The sequence below is a fragment of the Felis catus genome, chromosome D1 (genome assembly GCF_018350175.1).
Source record: "Felis catus isolate Fca126 chromosome D1, F.catus_Fca126_mat1.0, whole genome shotgun sequence".
Taxonomy (NCBI): domain Eukaryota; kingdom Metazoa; phylum Chordata; class Mammalia; order Carnivora; family Felidae; genus Felis; species Felis catus.
The window spans coordinates 105,962,757-105,987,980 of NC_058377.1; the positions used below are offsets into that span (position 1 = coordinate 105,962,757).

At 44.7% G+C, this 25,224-nt stretch overlaps 1 protein-coding gene across 1 annotated transcript; it reads left to right on the forward strand.

Annotated features, from left to right (window-relative positions):
• Positions 1 to 6: 6 nt before the first annotated feature.
• ASRGL1 (asparaginase and isoaspartyl peptidase 1) lies at positions 7 to 22,340 on the forward strand. The gene is made up of 7 exons (XM_011286962.4): positions 7 to 147; positions 1,268 to 1,468; positions 10,730 to 10,872; positions 11,709 to 11,866; positions 19,539 to 19,657; positions 20,288 to 20,398; positions 21,043 to 22,340. The coding sequence occupies exons 2-7, from the start codon at positions 1,279 to 1,281 to the stop codon at positions 21,246 to 21,248; spliced, it is 927 nt and encodes a 308-aa protein (XP_011285264.1). The 5' UTR covers positions 7 to 147; positions 1,268 to 1,278; the 3' UTR covers positions 21,249 to 22,340.
• Positions 22,341 to 25,224: the final 2,884 nt, after the last annotated feature.

Here is a 25,224-nt window from a genome sequence, read left to right on the forward strand (position 1 = left end):
AGCGCGGGGCCGTTGTGGCGGAGCGGTTGCTAACCCAGCGGTCTCCCGGAAGGGCTCGCGGAGGCGGTGGGCCGCGCAGGTTCGGAGGCCGGCCGGGCGGCTCGGCCCAGCCTGAAGCCCCTGCGTCCGCCGCCCGCGGTGTCCTCGGTAAGTCGACGGCCCTGCCGGAGACCGGGAAAGCCCCCTGCGCGGTGCCGGGGTCTGGGACGTGGCGGGTGGGACCGACGAGTTGGCACTACACGGGAATGTCAAGGCTAAGGGATTCCAGTGAGATGTGGCACATCTCTTTTTGGGGGGGCTGGGAGGACTGGGCTTCAGCAACGTGGTGTATCCCCTAGAAGTCCGTGCCTGTAGCCCAGTTTGTCCCTACACGGCCTGGACCAGGGACAACCCCGGGGAGCCTGGATGCTCAGTTTCGCTGGCAAGGGCATGCGCAGTTCACACCAGCGCACCTGCCCGAGGTCCGCAGCCCTCCAGACCTGTTAGATAGGGCCTGTCTTACCCCACCAGGAATTATCCTGAGGCCAGCGTTTCCTCCCGCTGCAGTAGTGATGAGGAGGTTGGAATTGTGGTTGCCCTCAGACCCTTTTTCTTTGAGGCCTGTCTGGCGATCATGGCTGCCAGCAGTCTCCCAGTCCTAAGCTCTAACAGTCCCAAGATGGCTTCTGATATCCAGCAAGATTTGGCTGCTCTAGTAACTTTGCTTTGAAACTGGTTGGACCCTGACAGCCCGGTGTCTTTCCCAGAGGCCCCACCTGTGTCCCGGGCTATCCCTACATGGCCCACAGTGTGGTGCCTATCTGCAGATATGCAGGACTCACAGTCCTGGAAAAGGGACTATCCCAGGGGAAACCGAGACCGGAAAGAGCCCATTGGTAGGGCTGGAGCTCTGGCCCTGGAGGCTAGGCCCTGGCACAGGTCACGGGCTGGGGTTCTCCTGAGGCCAGATGGCAGCCGGTGGGAGGGGGGTCCCAAAGCCCTGGCCCAAAGCCTGAAGGTGTTGGAGGTGCGGGTTGGAGGGGAAGGGGGAGGGAGACCATGGAGCACTCTGGACTTTTTGTGTAAAGTTCAAAGCAAGTTGTCTCTGTCTCCCGCCCCCATCGCCCATTCTCTCCGTGCAGGAAATTGCTTGAGGCTGTAAACCTTGCTTCCCTTCCAGGGGTAGAAACTGGACATAGTCTCCAGTGGAATCTCCCCCAGGAGATTACATCCAGGGTAGTTTTCTTGGGCCTATTGAAAATGACACTTTCATTTTCCTGATCCCTAGGATCTGTCGACATGAATCCCGTCCTCGTGGTCCACGGTGGCGGAGCCAGTAATATCTCTAAGGACAGGAAAGAGCGGGTGCGTCAGGGCATCATCAGAGCTGCTACCGAGGGTTACAAAATCCTGAAGGACGGAGGGAGCGCAGTTGATGCTGTGGAAGGAGCTGTGACCGTCCTGGAAGATGATCCTGAGTTCAACGCAGGTAAACTTGCACTGCGGTTAGTAAATGATGCCAAATCAAGTTAATCTTCTCCCCCCTAAATACATCGAATCTAAAGTGTCAATCTAAGAAGCTTTTCAGTATAACTTCATATTTTAAGTTGACCAAGTTGCTTTAAGAATTTTTTAGATTCAGGGTTGCCTGGGTGGCTCAGTCAGTTGAGCGTCCAACTTCACTGAGGTCGTGGTCTCCAGGTTTGTGGGTTCCAGTGCCGCATCGGGCTCTGTGCTGACAACTCAGAGCCTGGAGCCTGCTTCAGATTCTGTGTCTGCCTCTCTCTCTGCCTCTCTCCCGCTCATACTCTGACTCTCTCTCTCTCAAAAATAAATAAACATATATACATACATGAAAGTAAAATAGAGGGGCGCCTGGGTGGCGCAGTCGGTTAAGCGTCCGACTTCAGCCAGGTCACGATCTCGCGGTCCGTGAGTTCGAGCCCCGCGTCGGGCTCTGGGCTGATGGCTCAGAGCCTGGAGCCTCTTTCCGATTCTGTGTCTCCCTCTCTCTCTGCCCCTCCCCCGTTCATGCTCTATCTCTCTCTGTCCCAAAAATAAATAAACGTTGAAAAAAAAATTTTTTTTTTAAAGTAAAATAGAGAACCTGAAATCTAGGGATTAAAATACTTTGGGGGATGATACCCACCTGCCCAACATCTGTCAGAGAAAAGAATTTCAGGAAATCTGAACCAGTTAGTCATCAAATACTTCCTGAGTCTTGTTCATCCCCTTGCTTCTGCGCTCTTGAACACTTACACAAAATTTCTGAAGTCTGCCTACCATAGAATGAGGCATAAGTGCATCGTTATGGCTCTGTTGGTTGAGCCAGAATTCACCAGATGCTACTCCTTGCCAGCAGGAGGAGTGGCTTGCTGTTTCAGAGGGAGGCTTGTTAAATTACATACAGTTAGCAGTCAGGGCCCTCTGGCTGACAGAACACCCACTTATTCACAAAGGACTTTGATTTGGAACAGGTCTTCTGGTCTCCCACCCTCTCTAAACTACCAGGATCAGTCATCTGCATGAACTGGGAAGTATGAATTCAGAATTGGAGTGGCTAGTTCTCATCTCTTTGCCCTGTACCAGAGCCTGCCATTCTAAGTGACTTGCTTCTACTGTCCCAGGTGTCTGCTCTGCAGCACATTAAGGGAAAAGAGAGTAGAATCATGCAATACATGGCCTTTTGAGTCTGACAACATGTAGCTTTTTGAGTCTGGATTCTTCATTTAGCATCATGCGTTGGAGGGCCATCCGCGTTGACACAAGTACGAATAGTCCATCTGTTTTTACTGTTGAGTAGTATTCCATTGTATGGATATACCACAGTGTCAGTCATTCACCAGCTGAAGGACATGGTCGATTTGGGGCCATTACAAATCGCTATAAACAATTACATACAGGTTTTTGTGTGAATGTAAGTTTTTGTGTCTCTTGGGTTAATATTGAAGTTGGTCATGTGGCAAGTATATATTTAACTATTTGAAACTGCCAAACTGTTTTCCAGAGTGACTCCTACTTCCATTCCCACCAGCAGCGTATGAAGGCTCTAATGACTCCACATCCCCACAAGCACTTGGTATTGTCAGTATTTTTTGTTTTAGCCATTGTCGTAGAGGTGTGGTGGGACCTCGTTCTGGTGGTAATTTCTGGCAAATGATGTTTATTTTAACATCTTTTCAAGTATTTTGTCAACTTCTCTATTGTGTTTTTTATTATTATTGAGTTTTAAGAGTTCTTTATATAGTCTAGATGCTGGTATTTTATTAGATACGTGATTTGCAGATATTTTCTTCCAGTCTGTGGCTCGTCTTTTCTTTCTCTTAGCAGTGTCTTTCAAAGAACAGAAGTTTCTTATTTTGTAGGAATCCCATTTTTTTAATAATTTTTTTTTAATGTTTATTTATTTTTGAGAGAGAGCGTGAGCAAGGGAGGGGCAGAGAGAGAGGGAGACACAGAATCCGAAGCAGACTCCAGACTCTGAGCTGTCAGCGCAGAGCCCGATGCAGGGCTCGAACCCACAAACCCCAAGATCGTGACTTGAGCCAAAGTTGGACACTCAACCAGTTGAGCCACCTAGGCGCCCCTGGAGGAGTCCCATTTTTTAATGGATTGTGCTTTTTGTGTCATACCTTAAGAAATATCTGCGTAACCCAGGGTCACAAATGTTTTCTCTTACGTGTCTTCTAGAAATTCTATAGTTTTAGGTTTTATATTTAGGCCTCAGATCCAATTTTAATAATTTTTTGGCATAAGGTATGAGTTATATGTCAAGGTTGTTTCTGCATGATTGTTCCAGTACCAGTTGTTGAAAAATCAACCTTTCTCCATAGAATTGCCCTTCCTCCCTTGTCAAAATCAGTTGACTTTATATGTATGGGTCTATTGGTGGTTCTGTTCCCTTGGTCTGTATGTGTAGCCTTTCACCAATACGACACTGTCTTGATTACTATAGTTTTATATTAAGTCTTAAAATCAGGTAGTAAGAGTCGTGTGTGTGTGTGTGTGTGTGTGTGTGTGTGTGTGTGTGAGAGAGAGAGAGAGAGAGAGAGAGAGATTGTTTTGACTATTCTAGTCCCTTTGTCTTTCCCACAAATTTGAGAATCACCTTGTCAAGTTTTTACCAAAAAAAAAAAAAAAATCTTGCTAGGATTTTCGGTAGGACTGTGTTGACTCTATAGATCAGTTTAGGACAAACTGACATCTTAACAAGACTGAGCCTTTCAATCCAATACTTCCAAACCACAGTATAAACTTCCATTTATTTAAATCTTTGATTTCTGTGGCGCCTGAGTGGTTCAATCAGTTAAGCCTCTGACTCTTGATTTCAGGTCAGGTCATGATCTAACACTTCGTGAGATCAAGCCCCGAGGCAGGCTCCATGCTGAGAGTGAGAACGCTCCTTGGGATTCTCTCTCCCTCTTTCTCTGCCCCCCTGCCCCACACTTTCATGCTGTCTCTCAAAGTAAATTAAACATTTAAAAAATAAAAAAAGTAAATCTTTTATTTCTTTCATCAGTGTTATGTAGTTTTTAGCATGCATATCTTACAGATGCTTTGTTAGATTTATACTTCTTCCATGTATTTTGGTGTTACTGTAAATGCTTTTTTTTTTTTTAAGAGAGAGAGAGAGAACATTCTAGTGGGGGAAAGGGGTAGAGGGTGAGAGAGAATCTCAGGCAGGGTCAGTGCTGTCAGTGCAGAGCCCCATGCAGATCTCATGAACTATGAGATCATGACCTGAGCCAAAATCAACAGTCGGTTGGCCGCTCACCTGCTCAACTGGCTGAACCACCCAGGTGCCCCTGTAAATGCTACTTTTTAAGATTACGGTTAGCAGTATGTGTTGCTAATATATGAAAACACAGTTGAGTTTTTTTCATACTTGCCATCTGTAGATTTTCTTTGGTGAGGTGTCTGTTAAGATCCTTGCCTGATTTTTTAATCAGGGTGTTTGTTTTCTTACTATTGAGTTTTAAGAGTTCTTTGTGTATTTTGGATAACAGGCCTTTATGAGATGTGCCTTTTACAAATACTTTTTCCCAGTCTATGGCTTGTCTTCTCATTCTCTTGATAGTGTCCTTCATACGGCAGAAATTTTTTGTGTTAATGAAGTCCAGCTTAATTTCTTTCTTTCATGGATGGTGATTTTGGTGTGGTATCTAAAAAGCCAAACCCAAGGTCATCTAAACCTTCTCCTGTGTTATCTTCTAGGAGTTTTATAGTTCTGCATTTTACATTTAGATCTGTGACCCATTTTGAGTGGTTTTCGTGAAGGGTGTAAGGTCTATGTCTAGATTCGGCTTTTTTGCATATGAGTGCCCAGCACTATTGTTCAAAGACTTATCTTTTTTGCTGCATTGGATTGCCTTTGTCCGAAGACTCTGAACCCAATTCCAGTGCGTATGAGTTTTCCCACACCAAGCACTTTTCCTACACCAGCTGGGTATCCCACAATTCAGCTCATTTCTGACACTATCTACCTAGACACAGCATCAGATTCCACAGGTCAAGGGCTCAGTCCCACCAGACTGTGCTCCACTTCAGACGCCACCTTAAATTCAGGTTGTTCCTTGTGCTTCTGACCTACTCGCCATAAATCAGAGGTTCCCACGACCCCCTCCTTGGGTTCAATCAGTTGCCAGAGAGGCTCAGAGAACTCAAGAAACCAGTTTACTCATTAGATCACCAGTTTGTTACAAAAGATACAAAGCAAAAGCGAGATGAAGGGGTACAGAGACAGGTGCCCAGCAAAGGAACTTCTGTCTCCTTGGAGTTTGGGGCCTGGCACAGTGGCACATGGAAGCATTCTGGTTCTAACCCGGAAACTGTTCAGACCATATCCTTTTGGGTTTTCATGCCAGCTCCATTACACAGACATGGTTAATTAAGTTCTTGGCCACTGGTGACTGATTCAACCTCTAGGCTTTCTCCCCTCCCTGGAAATCGGGGACTGGACTGAAAGTTCTAACCCTCCAGCTATGGTTGGTTCCCTTGGCAGCCAGCCCCCCCCCCATCTTTAGAGGGTTTCCAAAAGTCACCTCATTAACATAAACTGAGTTATGGGTGAAAGCAGCTTGTCATGCGACAAGATATCCATTTCACCTTTGTGACACTGAAGTGCTTTATGGAACTGAGGACGAAAGACCAAAAGTCGTAATAAAAGATCCTCCCATTGCACTCAACCCCTAGGAAATTCCAAGGGTTTTGGGAGCTGAGAGCCGGGAACCATGGGCAAAGACCAAAACATGTGTTTGTTATAAATCACGATGTCACAACTCCTTTGTCACAGATCATTTTACCATATATGTATGTGGGTCTGTTTCTGGGCTCTCTGTTCTGGCCCATTGATCTATTTGTTCTTCACCAATACCACACTTTCTTGATTACCATTGCTTTATAGTAAATGTCATCTGCAAATAGAGACCGTTTTGTTTCTTCTTTTACAGGCTTTATGACTTTTATTTCTTTTCCTCGCATATTCCTCTGACTAGACCATCCAATATTAGGTTGAATAGGAGTGGTGAGAGCAAACATCCTGTGCTAGTCCCAATTTTAAGGGGAAAGTCTTTCACCATTAAATAGAACGTTGGTTGTAGGATTTTATGGATTCCCTTTATCAGGTTGGGGAGGTTTCCTTATTCTTAGTTTCCCAAGACTTTCTATCAGGTATGAATGTTGAAGCTTATCACATCCTCTTTCTGCATTATTGAAATGACCATATGGTTTTTCTTTTGTCTGTTGATATGGTGGATATCGATTGATTGGTTTTCGAATTTTGAACCAGGCTTGCATCCCTAGGGTTAACACCCCTCTGTCATTATGTGTTATCTTTTTTATTTATTGCTTGATTAGATTTGATAGTGTTTTCTTAAGGATTTTGCATCTATGTTCAAGAAACATAGTGATCTGTGGTTTTATTTTCTTCTAACATCCATCTGGCTTTGATAGGAGGGTAATGTTGGCTTCAAATGATGAATTGGAAAGTACCCCTCCTCTTCTGTTTTGCTTGAAGAGTTTGTATAAAATCAGTATTATTTCTTTGTAAAAGTTTGGTAGAATTTGCTAGTGAAGCCATCTGGGCCTGGAATTTCTTTTGGCTTTTTGTTTTGCTTTAATGGAAAGTTTTTTGCTAAGAAATCAATTTCTTCATCAGGTGTGGGACTATTCAAGTTATGTTTCTTCTTTGAGCTTTTTATGTTTTTCAAGGAATATTGCTATTTTGAATAAGATGTTGAATTTATAGGCTTAAGAGTTATTTGCAATATGTCTTTATTTTTTAACGTCTGTAAGGTTTGTAGAGAGGTCCTCTCTTTCATTCTTGATTATTTGAATTTCTGTTTTTCTTCTTGGTCAGTTTAGGTAGAGTTTATCAAGTTTTTCTTTTGTTTTGTTTCTTTTTCAAAGAACAGTAGCTTGTGGTTTTAGGAGGGTTTGCAGATTTTGAATTGTTTTTTCTCTCATTCTTTTTCTCTTCGGAATTTAAATGATTTATCTCTTATTTCCTTTCTTCAGCTTACTTTGGAAATAATTTACTGTTCTCTTTAGATCATAACTTGAGACCAGTCTTTTCTAATACAAGCACTTAATGCTTTAAATTTTCCTGTAAGTCCTGCTTTGATTGCATCCTACAAGTTTTCACGTCTCTTCATTTTCATTCTGTTCAAAACATGTTATAATTTCCCTTGTGACTTCCTCGTTGAAGCATGGTTTATTTACAAGTGTGATAATTTCAATGTATTTGTGGATTTTCCAAATATCCTTCTCATTTTTATTTTAATTATGTGACAAAGGACATATTTTGTGTGATGTACATTCTTTTGAACTTCATAAGGTTTGGTTTTTGGCCCAGAATATGGTCTGTCTTGGTAAATATTCCATTTGCATTTATAAGAATATGTACTCTGCTATTGTTTATTGAAAGCTATATAAATTTCAGTAGGTCAGGTTGGTTGATAATGTTATTTGGATCTTCTACACCTTGATTTTCTATTTCTGTTGATTCTCGAGAGAGGAATGAGGAGGTCTTTAATTGTAATTGTGGATTTCGCGATTTCTCTTCTCCTTTGACTTCATCAGTTTTGCTTCATATGCTTAGAAATTGTTGTTAGATACACAGACTGCTGTCTTCTGTGTGAACTGATCCCTTCATCACTATGTAATATCATTATTATTTAACATTCCTTGTCCTAAAGTCTACTTTGCCTGATACTAATCTAGCTGCTCACACTTTCATTTAATTCATTTTAGCATTGCATAGCTTTTTCTGTTCTTTTACTTTTAACCTATTTGTATCTTTATATTTAAAGTGGATTTTTTTCAGGAGGACATAGTTGTATCTTACCTTTTTATGCAATTTTACCATCTCTTCTTTTTATCAGGGTGTTTACACCATTTACATTTAATGTGATTATTGATACGATCAGGTATAAATCTGTCATCTTGTTATTTGTTTTTTATTTGTCCAATCCATTCATTGTTCCTTTTTTTCCTCTTCTGTCATCTTTTGGGACAATTGAGTGTTGTTTATGATTCTGTCTTCTTTTGTTGGCCTAGTAGCTAGACAGTTTTTTAAGGGTATTTTAGAGTTTATACTATACATCACTCATTTGTCACAGTTTGCCTTCAAGTAATATCATACTTCACGCATAATGTAAGAACCTTATAACAGCATACTTGTTTTCCCTCTGCTAGCCTTCGTGCCATTATTGTCATGTATTTTACTTCTGTGTATGTTATAAATTGCCTAATACGTTGTTATTATTTTTCCTTTAAATGGTTATATTTTAAAGATATTGTTAAATAAAGGGGAAAAGTATTTCTGCTTATCCACATACTAGCCATTTCCAGTGCTTTTCATTCCTTGGTGTGGATCATGACTGTTGTCCACTGTCCTTTTCCTTTTTCCTGAAAGACTTCAACATTTCCTGTATTGCACATCTTCTACGGGTGAATTCTTTCAGCTGTTGTGTATCTGAAAAAGTCTTTGTTTTCAGTTTTTGAAAGATACTTTCACTAGGTATTAAATTCCAACTTGACAGGTTTTTTTTGGGGGGGGGGGTTGTTGTTTTTAATTTCAGGACTTTAAAGATGTTGCTCCACTGTCTTCTGGTTTGCATCATTTCTGACAAGAAATGTATTCTCATTCTCATCTTTTTCTCACTTCCTAACGTGTCTCGCTCTATCTACTGCTAAGATTTTCTGTCTCCGGGCTCTTGGGTGGCTCAGTTGGTTAAGTGTCCAACCTTGGCTCAGGTCATGGTCTTGCCGTTTGTGAGTTCAAGCCCCATGTCAGGCTCTGTGCTGACAGCTCAGAGCCTGGAGCCTGCTTCAGATTCTGTGTCTCCCCCTCTCTCTCTGCCCCTCCCCTGCTGATGCTCTGTTTCTCTCTTTCTCTTTCTCAAAAATAAGTAAACATGAAAAAAAAATTTTTTTTAAAGATTTTTTATCTGATTAGACCAAGATGTTTGATCATAATGTGCCTGCATGTAGTTTTCTTCATGTTTCTTTTGCTTGGAGTTTATTGAGCTTCTCAGATCTGTGAATTTATAGTATTAATCAAATTTGATATTTTTGTATATATTTTTTTTCTTAAATATTTTGTTGTCCCTCTGTCTCCCCTCTCCTTTTAGAGACTCCAATTATATACATAGAGTGGGTTGCTTGAAATTGTCCCCAAGCTCAGTGATCCTCTGGTGGGTTTTTATCCTTTCTTCTTTTTCATTTTGGATAGTTTCTATTGCTATCTCTTCATAGTCATTACTATTTTCTGCTGTTGTGTTTTACTTTGTTCTAATCCCATCCAGTGTATTTTCCACTTCAGACTTTTTTCTTCATCTCTAGAATGAGATGGGGTCCTTTTTATGTTTTCCTCCATGTCCTGGTACATATAGAATATAGTTATAACAACTGTTTTATTAACATCTTTGTCTGCTAATTCTGTTATTTATGTCATTTATGATCCATTACTATTAAGTGGGTTCTTTTTCCTCCCTATTATGAGTCGTATTTTCTTATTTCCCTGTGTGCCTGGAAATTTCTTATTGGATACCAGACATTGTAAATTTTACCTTTTAGGTACTGGATAGTTTTATAATCCTTTAAATATTCTTGAGCTTTGTTCTTATCCCATTTTACAGATGAGGAAACAGGCACAAGAGGTTAAGCATAGCTAGACTCATAGGCATCATCTAGGCAAAAAAAAGTTGGAGAAAGCATGCTGGTGGTAAGGAGAAGAGCATGCACAAGAGCCCAGAGTAGTGAGAACTTAACGATACTTTCAGGGAAACCTAGTGTTTCAGTAAAATGTAGCCAAGGAGGGGAGATAAAACCAGCAAAGGAGATCAGAGACCAGATCAGGGTTTCATCCTTTTTATTTTGTAGGTAATGGGGCACCAAACCAGATTTGTGTTTTCAAACATGCTTCTCTGGCAGCAAGTAGAAGATGAATTGAAGTTGGCAGCTTAGGGACGCCTGGGTGGCTCAGTCGGTTGAGCATCCGACTTCGGCTCAGGTCATGATCTCATGGTTCATAAGTTCAAGCCACGTGTCAGGCTTGTTGCTGTCAGCACAGAGCCCACTTTGGATCCTCTGTCCCCTTCTCCCTCTGCCCCTTCCCCGTTTGTGCTCTCTCTCTCTCTCAAAAATAAAACATTTTAAAAAATAAAAAATAAAGTCAGCAGCGTAGAAGAAACCTGGGAGTCATTTCTAAGTTCTTGATTATTGCTTTTCAACTTCTCTTTGGTTTTAGGTTGTGGATCTGTCTTGAATGTAAATGGTGATGTGGAAATGGATGCTAGTATCATGAATGGAAAAGACCTGTCTGCAGGAGCTGTCTCTGCAGTCCAGGGCATAGCAAATCCCATTAAACTTGCACGGCTTGTTATGGAAAAGGTATGTGACTAAAGCATGCTTTTTTGCAAGAAATTGCTACCACCATACTTCAGTGACTAAATAGGACTTTTTAAGTACTTTAGTACTTCAGTGACTAAAATTTCCTGCTCTAGGGAAATGCTTGCAAGCACTGTTCTCCTAAAGTCATATAAAAGAACAGAAGCAATCTATTTAAATTTGTCAAATAAGCCAAGACTCCAACTCTGTTGACAGTGTAGTTTGACTAGTAATCCCTTGAGAGTAATTACTGTTTTCATGTTGTCTTCCTGTATTTTCTTCAGTTTTCTCTCAATGCATATGACTTAACACATACAAACGGAACAGACCTTGTTTAATAGCATGTGTTAAATTGGGGCGCCTGGGTGGCTCAGTCAGTTAAGCGTCCGACTTTGGCTCAGGTCATGATCTCACAGTCCGTGAGTTCAAGCCCCGCGTCAGGCTCTGTGCTGACAGCTCAGAGCCTGGAGCCTGCTTCAGATTCTGTGTCTCCCTCTGTCTGCCCTTTCATTGCTTGCACTCTGTCTCTCACATTGTCTCAAAAATAAATAAACATTTTTTTAAAAACTTCAAAAACAAACAGCGTGTGTTAAATAAAAATGAATTCTGTTCTCTAAACTTAAGATCCTAGTAATATTCCATCATTTGGGGGTTTTTTTGAAAATACAAAATCTCGAGAGCGCCAGGCTGCTCAGCATTTGGAGAAGCAAGCCAGTGGAATTTGCACTTTTGAGGTTTTATACCCAGAGAGAACTAATTATAGCCATGCAATTGAAGCAGTTAAGAAGATTTTAACTGTTTCAGAAATCTAACCGTTTCCCATTTCTTTCTGGCTGAAGACAACTCATTGCTTTCTGACTGACCAAGGTGCAGCAAAATTTGCGACAGCCATGGGGATTCCCACAGTTCCTAAAGAGCAGCTGGTGACAGAGAGAAACATAAAACGCCTAGAGAAAGAGAAGCATGAGAAAGGTGCTCCAAAGCCAGACTGTGAAAAGTAAGTGTATCTGCGGCTCACAGTCTGGGGAGTTACTCGACTGTGGAAGGTTGACAAATCTCTGATTACCTACAGTTCTTAAATAAGTCAAGAATCACTTGGTAGTTTCAGTGTTTGTACAAAATAATTCATAGTACAGAGTGGAAACACTGCTCTTCTCTTAAACTTGACCTCATTTATTACTTCTGTGAATAACCACTCAAATTAGGCCGAGACTTCCTTCTCCAAGATGACTGAATGGAAGAGCGCCTTGTGTTAATGTGTTAACTACTGGATGCTTCTTGATCAGTCTGTTATTGAAAGCAGACCAGGCAGGCTCTCTGTGATCTATCCTCTGAAGTTACTTAAACACTCTGTCCTAGTACAGAGAAATCAGGACAGCTCTTACAAGTTTCAATTAGTCATATGTTCTGAATTACGGTTTTCTATATTAGATTTCAAAATCCCAAATAAAAGCCCCCTTATTCAAAGCAACATTTGAAAAGTAAAATTTGAATATGGCCTGGCAGTTTATAATGGGATATAATCTATTAACCCTGCATACTCTTTAAGATTTATCATTTTTAACCAGCGGTGTACTTTAATATCGCCTAGGGAGCTTTTTCACAGTACGCACGTCTGGCCCACCTCCGCAAAGAATCTAACCTAAGAGGTCAGAAGTGAAGAGGCCAGGCAGGTGTGTTAGGAAAAAGTGTCCAGGTAATCCTGATGTGTCCCCAGCTTAAGAATCTATTTTGCACAATTGGCCATATATTGGTAGCTGTTGATAACCAAGTGTGTGGTTGTACGTACCTGTAAGCTGGAGTCACAGGAATGGGGTTGCTTTATTGATGGTTCGTGGGTGTTTTAATACATGTTGCCACATTGCTTTCCAAAAATTCTTCAATAGCACACCTCTCCACCAGCCATCATCGCCCCTGGATATAAGCAAGAGAGACCCTGCCCCAGGATCTACACTTCAGAGGACCCCCATGTCACAAATACACAAAACAGTTGGCTTATTACAGTCACCTGGGGCGCCTCTGTCACTCAGCAGTGGCCTGCATGACCCATAACCCTCATCATCCACTCTTGTGATTAACACCATTCAGCCCCCAGGGAAATGCTTCTCTGCATCTTGCTCTGTGTCTTGGAACCAAAGAGCACCTAAATCTAAAGATTTGTGGACTGTGCCACTGCTGATACCAGAAATGGACACTGCTTCGGAGTGGGGGAAGAATGGAGCAGCAGAAGGACTTAGGTAAGAGAAAAAGACAAATTAATAACTTGTCAAATAAATTCTTAAGCAACAAAGTATTGTTTCCCAATAGTGCCAGATATTCAGTTTCCTGCCTCCTTACATGTTTTATGCTGTGGTTCTGGCGGGATTCATGATTCATGAATTAGTACAGTGTCTGTGAGACTCGCACATGAGGACTGATTGCCGTGACTCTTAAATTCGCGGGTATGTAGGCCTAGACCAGCACGGTCCAGTAGAAAGACAAGGGCTACATTTGTAGCCACATTGAAAATCCTAAAAAGAAACAGGTGAACTTAATATCGTTTAACCCAGTATATCCAAAGTACCATATCAGCATGTAATCAATATAAGAAATTATTTGAGATATTTTACATTCTTCTTTCATACTAAATCTTCAAAACCTGCCCCATATGTTACGCCTGCGGCCCATCTCCCTGGGGGCTGCCCACGCTTCCAGAGGCCAGGGGCACAGGTAGCTCGCACCTGCCGCATTGGACAGTGAGGGTCTGGACAGAACCTGCGTGAGGAACCAGCTCTTTATGTTGGCAGCTGAATGGACGCTGAATGTTAGAATTCGGAATGGTTTTATTTTTGTAATATGTTAACATTTTCAACGTTTAAGTAGTTTTGTTTCAAAATCTTGTATTTGCTAAGGGTAATTCATGTCTGACTTTAATATTGATATTTACTATAAACAGATAATTTGGCATATTTCAAGATACACTTGAAAGTGTATCTGCAGTTCATTTATATTGATTCAGTTTTATTTGCTCTTCATGTTTGATGAAAATACATCCTAATTTTGTACACTTTCAAGACAATCACATCTTTTTTAATCCCTAGACAATTGAAAATGCGTGTTAAGTCAAGATTTTGATACGAAAAAGAATACAAAAGTGGAACTCACAAAGGAAAACAAAAAGCTGAAAGGAAAAAAAAGGAAAACAATCTTCCAGGACACACTCCGTGTGCATTTTAAAAAACAAAACAGTAAAGTAAGCGGCCTCCTTCCAGGACAATCCACTGAAAGTTCATAAGCAGGACATTCCAGCTTCTTGGTTCATTGAAGATTTAATTACCCATCAAGACAGTGAAAATTAACGAGCATAGTATTCTTGCTACATCCTCAATTTGAGTAGTTCAGATGAAATCCCAGCAGTGTCACATTCTGGACTAAAGGAAGATGATGTCATTGCTCGTCATGAAGATTCACACACCGAAAGGACGCAGTTACTAGGATTGGAGGAAACAGGCAATAGATGAGAGCAGAAAAAGGAAAAGACGACATGGAACATGGATGTGAGGTTCTTGGAAGAGCAATACCGCGTGTCCAGTATTTAGCGAGGGCGGATGATGCTGTGCATGGCGCTCTGTCAGCACAGTGTTGACAGAACCCAGTAGAAAATTTCTGGGCTTGGTAAAAATTATTTCAAAAGTTGATAAAACACCGAACACGTAATTAAGACAAAAAATAACGAAACTAATATGGTCACTGTCTAGGATAGAGCATTCAGACAGATTTTTTTTTATGGTTTTTTTTTTTTAGTTTTTTTGTTTTTGTATTCTTGGGAGAGAGAGACAGAGCATGAGCGAGGGAGGGGCAGAGTGAGAGAGGGATACAGAATCCAAAGCAGCCTCCAGGCTCTGAGCTCAGACAGATTAATTTAATGGGTAATAAGAGATGAAGTCAAATACATAAATTTTTTTTAACAAAATACTCTGTTCAGCTAGAATGTACCATGGTCAGAAGACCTCTTGAACAGCTAACATTTATTACACGTATCACTATGCTAGCCAGCGAAGAAAAACAAGTCAAAGTCAGTGGACATTTTATTGGCTTTATACCTGCTTTTTGAAGTAGGTGTTTTGGATTAAGAGAAGTGGAAAACTTTCCATCTTGGTCGTGAATTTAAAAGACCGTCAAGGGGCACCAGGGTGGCTCTGTCAGTTAAGCATTGGACTTTTGCTCAGGTCATGATCTTACTGTTCGTGAGTTCGAGCCCCACGTCGGGCTCTGTGCTGACGGCTCAGAGCCTGGAGCCTGCTTCGGATTCTGTGTCTCCCTCTCTCTCTCTGCCCCTCCCCTGCTCACATTCTGTCTGTCTGTCTGTCTCTCTCTCTCTCTCTCTCTCTCTCTCTCAAGAACAAATAAACATTAAAAAAAAAAAATTTTTTTTAAAGACTGTCAAAAGCAAACCTGTGATAATGGAGTTAACATGGTTAGTAAATAAAAGATACCGTGAAGTTTGGCCAAGAATCCAGAAGTATTCCATGTGACAGGTAGGCTCACAGTGTAAATCTCTTTCTAGAAGGTGTGCCCCTCCTGTGCCGATAGCATCAATGTTGTGGGACAGGAGAGGGTCCGATCCGAGAATCACATTGATAAAAAGAGTTCAGTGAAACCACACAAGATCCTCAAGAAGAAAATTATGGACTTTGACAGTGAAATTAATTTTGAATTTGTGCTCTCTATAGTCACTTAGTAGGAACTGTTCATTTCTATTGATAAGCTTAATAAAACCTTTAAAAATCTTTTTGGCTATTTTATGTCTAAAAGGATTGAAAACATGTGAAGTTTAGGGAAACAAAATCAAACTGGATGTGAAGTAAGCGAGAAAAATGACATTCCAGTAAGAGGAAACCGAAAGAAGGAAGCAAAAATACTTGTGTGACTTGAAGGAGAAGATTCGTGTACAAATAACCCCCAGACCAGCTCCCATAGAGGCTGTTTTTCTGTTTATTACGTATCAGAGTATCATTTGAAGAGAGATTTGCATACAGTCAAAGAACATACTTGTGCTTTAAGATTTTGTGTAATACGCCGAAGATACTCTGCGTGGATCTAGATTCCTGTTTAAGGTGACAGGAACGACTACAGCAAGCGATTGCGATTTGTTTGATCAGATTAAAGTATTTAGTAGAATCTTCTGTTACAGCATTTTACCACATGCTGCCCTCGAGCATGTGAGCGTGCCAGTGCTCAGATCGGGAGGCGCTTCCAAATCCAAGGATTGCTTGAGGAATTTTGTCGGTCATTCCAGCTGCTACTGCCTCAGCAGAGTGAAGCTTCGCCAAATTAAAATTACCTAAAAACCTGCTAAGAACTACACCGACTCAAAAAGATCTGTCTTATCTGGCAGTCGGTCAGCAGAACAGAATGTTGTACGGACATACAGCTGCAAGAGCAACGGCTTCCCAAACTGAAAGCAAAGCAGGGGAGCCAGTCTTGTGGAGTAGACACGCAATCACTTACCGGGGCGGGGTGTGTGTGTGTGTGTGTGTGTGTGTGTGTGTGTGTGTGCACGCACATCTCTTTTTCCCATCATCCAGCCATCAACAGAGAACCCAGATGGGCACGATCATAATGAAATTAAGTCACCGCTGGTAGTTTGCCAACTTTCAGCCACACAAGAGCCATAGCTTTACAATATTTTTAAAAGCCTATGCATCGCTCTAAGAGAATAGAACGTATTTACAACTTCCCAGAAGTAAACATGGGGTATGGGCCTCCATTTGTATTTGTAATCTTGCCTCAACGTGGGTCCGCCACCAGCTGAGACCGGGACTGCCTCTCTTCCTCTGACATGAGAAGGGTAACCTTGTCACTTCAATTTTTTTTTATTTAGTAAGATATTTTTAATGTTTATTCATCCATTTTTGAGAGAGTGAGTGACCGAGCACAAGCAGGGGAAGGTGAGAGAGAGAGGGAGACACAGAACCTGAAGCAGGCTCCAGCCTCTGAGCTGTCAGCACAGAGCCCCACGCGGGGCTCGAACCCACCAACTGTGAGATCATGACCTGAGCCAAAGTCGGATGCTCAACCGACTGAGCCACCCAGGCGCCCTAAACTTGTTGCTTTAATTTGCTGTTCCTGGACTGGTAACAAGTTTGAGCATTTGGCATTTGTCTGTGGTTCATTCGTTTCTGTGAATGTGCCTGTGTCCTGTGATCATTTTTTCTTCCTTGCCGTTGCGTCCCTCCTCCTCAGTGTTAAGGCTGTCTTCTCTGTTAAAAAAAATGTTTCCAGCCCAGCCTGCTTCTCCACACCACAGCACCACCCTCACCCAGGCCACCGACTCTTCAAACCCCCTGACCAGTCTCTAGCTCCAGTCTCGTCTCCCTCTGCCAACATACATTGGCTAGAATAATCGTGTTAAGAGAGACTTTGTGTACAAATGTGGCATACATACAGAGGTGCATAAATCTTTTTTAATAACTCATGAAATTTTTTAATTTTTTTTTTCTTTTTGAGAGAGAGAGTGCACGAGCCAGGGAGGGGCAGAGAGAGAGGGAGACACAGAATCCAAAGCAAGCTCCAGGCTCTGCGCTGACAGCAGAGAGCCCGACGCGGGGCTCACACCCACGAACTATGAGATCATGACCTGAGCCGAAGTCGGACACTTCACCGACTGAGCCACCAGGCACCCCAGACATGCATAAATCTTATGTACCCCTAGTGAGTTTTCACAGGGTGGGCACACCCATGCAGTCGGCCCCCAGATCAGGAAACAGCGCGTCGCCATTCCTTTTCTTCATCGTCCGGTTTCTCAGATTGATCCCTGAATTGTTTGCAGCGGCAGCTTACCGCCCCCCCCACCCCCGCCGGCATCATCTGTTTCACGGCTGTGTCTCCACTCATTTACTCCACCTCTGCTGGACATTTGTGTCGTTTTCCGTTTTCCATTACTACGAACAGTCCTGCTGCGAACATCTGGGTGTCCTCTTTTGGTGAACACCACATTTCTGCCGGATGACTGTAGAAACGCTGGAGCGTTGTTGCTAAGTCAGCTTCAGTGGATTCCACCAGATGGTTTTCCAAAGGGGTGTGGGCACCAGTTTACGTTTGCAGCAGGAATGACGGGGCATCCCAGCCCTGCACGTCCTGGCCACACCTGGTACCAAGTCTTCCTCATTTTAGCCACCCTGGTGGACGTGCGTCGTGGTAAGAATAGCATTTTTAAAGCTTAACTCCTCTTGTGACGAGAGAAGCCTTGGCTCAAGTGCTCCAGTGTCTCCCTGCCTCCGAGTGAAAGCCCTGACGACGGCCTTTACGTAGGAGAACCATGTGATTTAGTATTCAAATTGGAACTTGATCTTGAGAGCGAAGGTGAAACAAGCAGGGACAAAAGGCATAAATCAGGACTGTCATAAGTAACCGGGGTGCACGGTCACCCCGCCCATCAGAGCCTTCATGGTCTGGGTGCTGGCCGTCCCTCCTCACTCTCCCTCACTTTATTCTCTCCAGCCACAGTGCCCTCCAGATTCCATGAGTTTAGCAATCATGTTCCTGCTTCAGGAGCGTTCTCCCCAGCGATCGGCACAGCTTGCCCTCACCTCCTTCAGAGAGGCCCTGTGTCGAGGTGTCTCCATGCTTCTGGACTCGTGGTAGTTTTTACTGTCGTTCCATAAAGCAAATTTGTATTGCTCTGCTGCCCTCTGCCCCCCAAACGCAAGCTGCACAGGAGAAGGGACGTGGTCGATTCAGCTCCCTGCTGTGCCCGGCACTTTGTGCCTCAAGTACAGTTCGTTATAGAACCTGGGTGGCAGGTATAGAGCTGTGATTGTACTGTATTATATTCTTCTCACTTTTTTACTTGAAAATGTATAATAAAACGTTAGAGAAAACAATAACCTATCTCGTCTTTGCAGCAAGTGCCATGAAAGAGGCAAAGTGGGGTCTGACGGGCAGCATCAGCCTCACCTGGGAGGTTGTGAGAAATGCAGAGTCTTCGGTCCCGCCCTGTACCCACCAACTCGGGGTCTCTGGGGTGGGCCCGGGGATCCAAGGGGTTTTTATGCACACTGAAGTTTGAGATGCGCCTTTTGTTTTGAGGGAGCATGCGCATGAGCAGGGGAGAAGGGCAGAGAGAGAGAGAGAATCCTGAGCAGGGGAGAAGGGCAGAGGGAGAGAGAGAATCCTGAGCAGGGGAGAAGGGCAGAGGGAGAGAGAGAGAGAGAGAGAGAGAGAGAATCCCAAGCAGGCTCCATGCTCAGCACAGAGCCAGATGAGGGGCTCGATCCCATGACCCTGGGATGATGACCTGAGCCGAAATCAAGAGTCAGACGCTCAATCGACTGAGCCACCCTGGTGCCGCAGCACCCAGTTGCTTTGTCCCCATTTTATAGGTGGGGAAAATGAGACCCAGAGAAGAAAACTTAGCAAGTAAGTCACAGCTAGAGGTCAGAGGTGCTGGGATCAGATGTGCTCTTGAAGCCGAGGTCTAGAAGAGTGTCTAGTAATCTACCCGACCTGCAGAATAAAAGGCAAATGGGCTTTCTTTGCCATTTCCGTGAGTCAGGAATATTGGGATCAAAGTGTGGCCCGTTTGCCATTAACCTCTAATGTGGGAATGTAAGTGCTGTTAAGTTACGTTGTTACCTGTGGGAGTGTTTCTCGTCTCAGCCTGTCACTTCTCTCTCTATTTTTGGCAGAAACCTAGGAACCGTGGGCGCCGTGGCCTTGGACCGCAACGGAAACGTGGCCTACGCGACCTCGACGGGGGGCATCGTGAATAAAATGGTCGGCCGGGTTGGGGACACGCCATGCATAGGTGGGCCCCCCGATGGCTCTGCCCCTTCCCATCCACAGTCACCCACCTGGCTTTGGGGAGGACTTGGAGAGGGAGACGGGGGAGGCTCCAGTTGTCCCCCATGAGCCCCCGAGGGCCTCTTCCCTCTAGCCCCGTTTTCGGGATCTGCAGACTTCGTCCCAGAGGGTTACATACACGAGCCCTCTTCCCAGGCCTGGGCTCAAATTAACAAACAGAAAAAGCTGAGAATTTCAGTGGGCAGTTACTGGATCTGAGTGGCATGAAAGCCACACGCTGCTGCTACGAGTGGAAGTGTTTGCGCGGACACCGAAGCACATGGCCTCATTCTGGAAGCGGGGTGAGGGGCGGGGGTAGGCGTGGCTGTATATGCCTCGCCCTGCGCAGACTACCCGCGTGCCCTCAGGGAGCTGTTCCATGAAGGGTCAGGCCTGCCCTCCCTCCCGGGGCTCCCTTCATCCCCCTGGTTTCAGGGTCATCACCTGGCGCTTTGTTCACACTAAAGCGTCACAGCTACTGATGTTTGTCCACACTTCGGCACTCTTTGGGATTTAGTATTTACGTAGCCTTAGACTTGATCTGTGTTTGACTTTCTTCACTGTTGCTGCTCAGTTTGTCACTTTTTTGGGGCAGGATCTGGAGGTTATGCTGACAATGACATTGGTGCCATTTCAACAACGGGGCACGGGGAGAGCATCCTGAAGGTGAATCTGGCCAGACTCACTCTCTTCCACGTAGAACAAGGTACATAGAACAAATGCATACTGTCTGAAGACAAGTGAACGGAAGGTCTTCGTAAATAGGAGGGAAAGTAGATGAAACCCTTTTTAATTTGCTTTAGATGTTCCTTTCAGGCTGTTACCTACTTTGACTTCTTCCCACCTTCTGTTAGGATTTGGAAAGAAGTGCATTTAGAATATTGTCTGCGTTGGGCATCTCGGGCAGTAGAGAGACTTTGAGCCTGGGTGTGGGAGAAAAGCAGGTCTGCTTAGGCTGATGTCAAGCTCTGCCTCAGTGCACAGAGGGTCTTTTACGGTGAGGACCCTTCTAAGAAGCATTCACATAGAAATCGTTTGGGGGCACCTGGGTGGCTCAGTCGGTTGAGCATCCAGCTCTTGATTTTGGCTCAGGTCATGAGCTGACAGCATGGAGCCTGCTTGGGATTCTCTCTCTCCCTCCGTCTCTGCCCCTCTCCCACTCGCACAGGCACATGCGCTCCCACACTCGCTCACTCGCTCTGGTGATAAATAAGCATTTAAAAAAAAGAAAAAAGAAATCATTTGCCCAGAATCTTTGTTAACTCACTTTGGTTTTTCATACTATAAATGATTTTCCCATCAGATTTCTTTTTATTGAAAGGTTGTTTCACAGCCTCTCCTTGTTTTCAGGAAAGACACTGGAAGAGGCTGCCGACATGTCGTTGGGTTATATGAAGTCAAAGCTGAAGGGTTTAGGCGGCGTCATCTTGGTCAGCAAAGCAGGAGACTGGGCAGTGAAGTGGACCTCTGCCTCCATGCCCTGGGCGGCCGCCAAGGACTGCCAGCTGCACTCTGGAATTGACCTTGATGAGACCAATGTCACTGACCTGCCCTAGGACCGTGAAGATTGTATTCTAGGTGCTGTCCTGAAGGGAAAGTCCAGCTTCCTGGTGTGGAGATTTAGCTTAATTAATTAGATCTAGAAATGGAAAATTCTGCAGTCTGTCACTGTTTTGTCGCCTTGATCAATGAGTATCTGAGTGTTTGGTTGAGGGGCAGATCCGAAAGTGCTCAGAGAAATCCCCCTATTAAGGTCAAAGTAAGACTAGTCCACATGACCAAGTCCTGAGTCTTTCTCCTGAATCAGCCCCAGCGTCTTAGGTTAGAAAGAAATGACATCATCTGATGTGACAGCAGCCGCCTGCGCGCAGGGACCGCTGTCTGGTAGTGGGAGACCCCCAGCAGAGCGGGGGGGGGGGGCCCAGACGGACGCTCCCGGAGTTCCCACGGTTGCAAGCTCTCCGCGGGACCCAGTGAAGGGCGAGGCGGGAAGGAAAGGACCCAGCGGCATATCTGAAAGTACACAAAAGCAGCAGAGCTCGTGGGCCAAGTCCCAGAGAACCGCAGAATGCTGTGGAGTTCACTTTGAGTCAGAAGAATGTCAGGGGAAAGAACCTGGAAGAGGATAAACGGAGTTTTCTAAGAAAGTTCGGGTCTCCTCTGACTTACTAATGTAGACCTGTTTGCAGACACTTCAAAAGTGCCCCCTGGAGGTGAGGGGTCTCGGGGAGGGGGGGGGGGCTCTGCGGAGCTCCTGCCAGCCTGAGGGCCCTCCGGGACTCCCACGGGAGTCCGCCCACCTGGCATTTGCCACCAGCCTCCGCCTGCTGGAGGCCCTCCGGGTCCTCGTGCTGGGTAACGGGGCCCCGGACCTCCCCGCCTCGGCCATGACGGGGGCGCCCAGCCCGCGGGGCTGCACGGGGGCCTCCTGCGTCCTCGCACTGTCTGGTGGGCGTGTGCACAACGTGGTCGGCACAGGGAAAACAGTAATTTCCTCAGTGGAGGCTACTTCTGTTAATCTCCCTTTACACTGGAAATGGTATTTCTGCTGTGACAGTTTTTTAGTCTTGTCAGGTCTTCTCTCTGGAAAGAAACTGCTTAACTTAAAATTCCATGTGCCACTAATAAAATCTATTTTGAAAGAATAACAGTGTGGTTAGGAGTCACTGTTGACAAAGACCAGAATGTCCATATTGGGCATGTTGGAGGGTGTTCAGAGGAAAGGAGCCTTTTCTGAACAGGTAAGGGAGAGAACCGACCGCCCTCATGGGGATCAGCAGGGCTAATGATCAGCATTCTCACGGTTTGCCAGACAGCCTCCAGCTTCCAGCTCCCGGCCGTGACCTTCAAGGACGGACGGCCGCTCTGGGCCTCGGAGGCGGAGGTGGTGCATGGAGGCAGCACTGAGTTGCATCCTGACTGGCCCCCACTGCCCAGGGGACCCTGGACGAGTTAACTGCTAGGAAAGTTTTCATCTACAAGATGGAGCATTCTAGGGGCGCCTGGGTGGCTCAGTCGGTTGAGCGACCGACTTCGGCTCAAGTCATGATCTCACAGTTCGTGAGTTCGAGCCCCACGTCAGGCCCTGCTGACAGTTCAGAGCCTGGAGTCTGTTTCAGATTCTGTGTCTCCCTCTCTGCCCCACCCCCTGCTCAGTCTCTCTCTCAAAAATGAATAAACATTAAAAAACCAAAGTGACGCTGTGGCAATGAGGATTTTTTGAGGGAGGCAGATTAGTTTGCTCCGGCCAACAGCCAAACAGCACAGGAGCTTACACAGCAAAGTTATTTCTCACAGTTCTCGAAGTCCAAGATCAAGGTGTCGGCAGGCTCAGTTTCTCCTGAGGTTTCTCCTGAGACCTCTCTTTGGCTTGCAGATGGCCGCCTTCTCACTGTGTCCTCACATGGTCTTTTCTCCATGCGCGTCTGTGGCCAACTTTCCTCTTCTGATGGGGACACCCAAGTCAGATGGGGTGAGGGCCTAACAGCCTCATCTTAACTCAGCCACCTCTTCAGAGGCCCTGCCTCCACATGCAGTCACATGCTCAAGTACTGGGTGTTAGGGCTTCCACTTAAAGGTTTTGAGGGGACACGATTCAGCCCACAAAGGAGACAAAGCAGAACTACATTAGGGATTGGAAAAGGAGAGAATGAAGAAGTGAGAGAGAAGGGAGGAGGAAGGGGTAGGGAGCAAGGCCAGCTGAAGGACCTCAGTCTGTGCTCATCAGTCCAGCCTTTCAAAAGGGGAGCGACCCTAGTTCAAACACTGCTGGAGGCTTTGAAGGCTCGGCTTGGGAACCTCCTGGGTTTGACCTCTTTGGCCGGGCAGTCCAGTTAGGTAAGAGTTCGTCAGCCCCCTTGTACAGCCCTGGTTCAATGGCAAGTCACCTGCGTGGGAATGCAAGCTGGTGCAGTCACTCTGGAAAACAGTATGGAGGTTCCTCAAAAAACTAAAAGGAGAACTACCCTACAGCCCAGCAATTGCACTACTAGGCATTTATCCAAGGGATACAGGTGTGCTGTTTCGAAGGGGCACATGCACCCCAATGTTTATAGCAGCAGTAATCGACAATAGCCAAAGTATGGAAAGAGCCCAAATGTCCATCGATGGATGAATGGATAAAGAAGATGTGGTATATATATATATGCAATGGAGTATTAGCAATCAAAAAGAATGAAATCTTGCCATTGGCAACGATGTGGATGGAACTGGAGGGTATTATGCTAAGCGAAATTAGTCAGAGAAAGACAAAAGTCATACGACTTCACTCCTATGAGGACTTTAAGAGACAAAACAGATGAACATAAGGGAAGGGAAACAAAGATAATATAAAAACAGGGAGGGGGACAAAACAGAAGAGACTCATAAATATGGAGAACAAACAGGGTTACTGGCAGGGGTGGGCTAACTGGGTCAGGGGCACTAAGGAACCTCCTGAAATCATTGTTGCACTATATGCTAACTAATTTGGATGTAAATTTTAAAAAATAAAATTTAAAAATTAAAAAAAAGGGGGGATCCTGGGAAGATGGCAGCGTAGGAGGATGCTGGGCTCACCACGCGTCCTGCTGATCACTTAGATTCCACCTACACCTGCCTAAATAACCCAGAAAACCGCCAGAAGACTAGCAGAATGGAGTCTCCGGAGCCAAAAGCAGACGAGAGGCCCATGGAAGAGGGGCCCCTATCGAAGCGGATCTCTGAAGGAAAAGCAAGCTGAACCTGCCCCTCCCAACCCTGTGCACCTTGCCGATCCACCCCAGATAATGCCAGATCCCCAGCACCACAAGCCTGGCAGTGTGCAAGTAGCCCAGACGGGCCACGCCACCCCACAGTGAATCCCCCTCCTAGGAGAGGGGAAGAGAAGGTGCACACCAGTCTGACTGTGGCCCCAGCAGTGGGCTGGGGGCAGACATCAGGTCTGACTGTGGCCCCGCCCACCAACGCAAGTTATTCAAGACAGCACAGGGGAAGTGCCCCGCAGTCCCGCACCACTCCAGGGACTACCCAAAATGACAAAACGGAAGAATTCCCCTCAAAAGAATCTCCAGGAAATAGCGACAGCTAACGAACTGATCAAAAATGATTTAAACAATATAACAGAAAGTGAATTTAGAATAATAGTCATAAAATTAATCGCTGGGCTTGAAAACAGTATAAAGGACAGCAAAGAATCTCTTGCTACAGAGATCAAGGGACTAAGGAACAGCCAGGAGGAGCTAAGAAATGCTATCAATGAGCTGCAAAATAAAATGGAGACAACTACGGCTCGGATTGAAGAGGCAGAGGAGAGAACAGGTGAACTAGAAGATAAAATTATGGAAAAAGAAGAAGCTGAGGAAAAGAGAGATAAAAAAATCCAGGAGTATGAGGGGAAAATTAGAGAACTAAGTGATGCACTAAAGAGAAATAATCTACGCATAATTGGTATCCCAGAGGAGGAAGAGAGAGGGAAAGATGCTGAAGGTGTATTTGAAGAAATAATAGCTGAGAACTTCCCTAATCTGGGGAAGGAAAAAGGCATTGAAATCC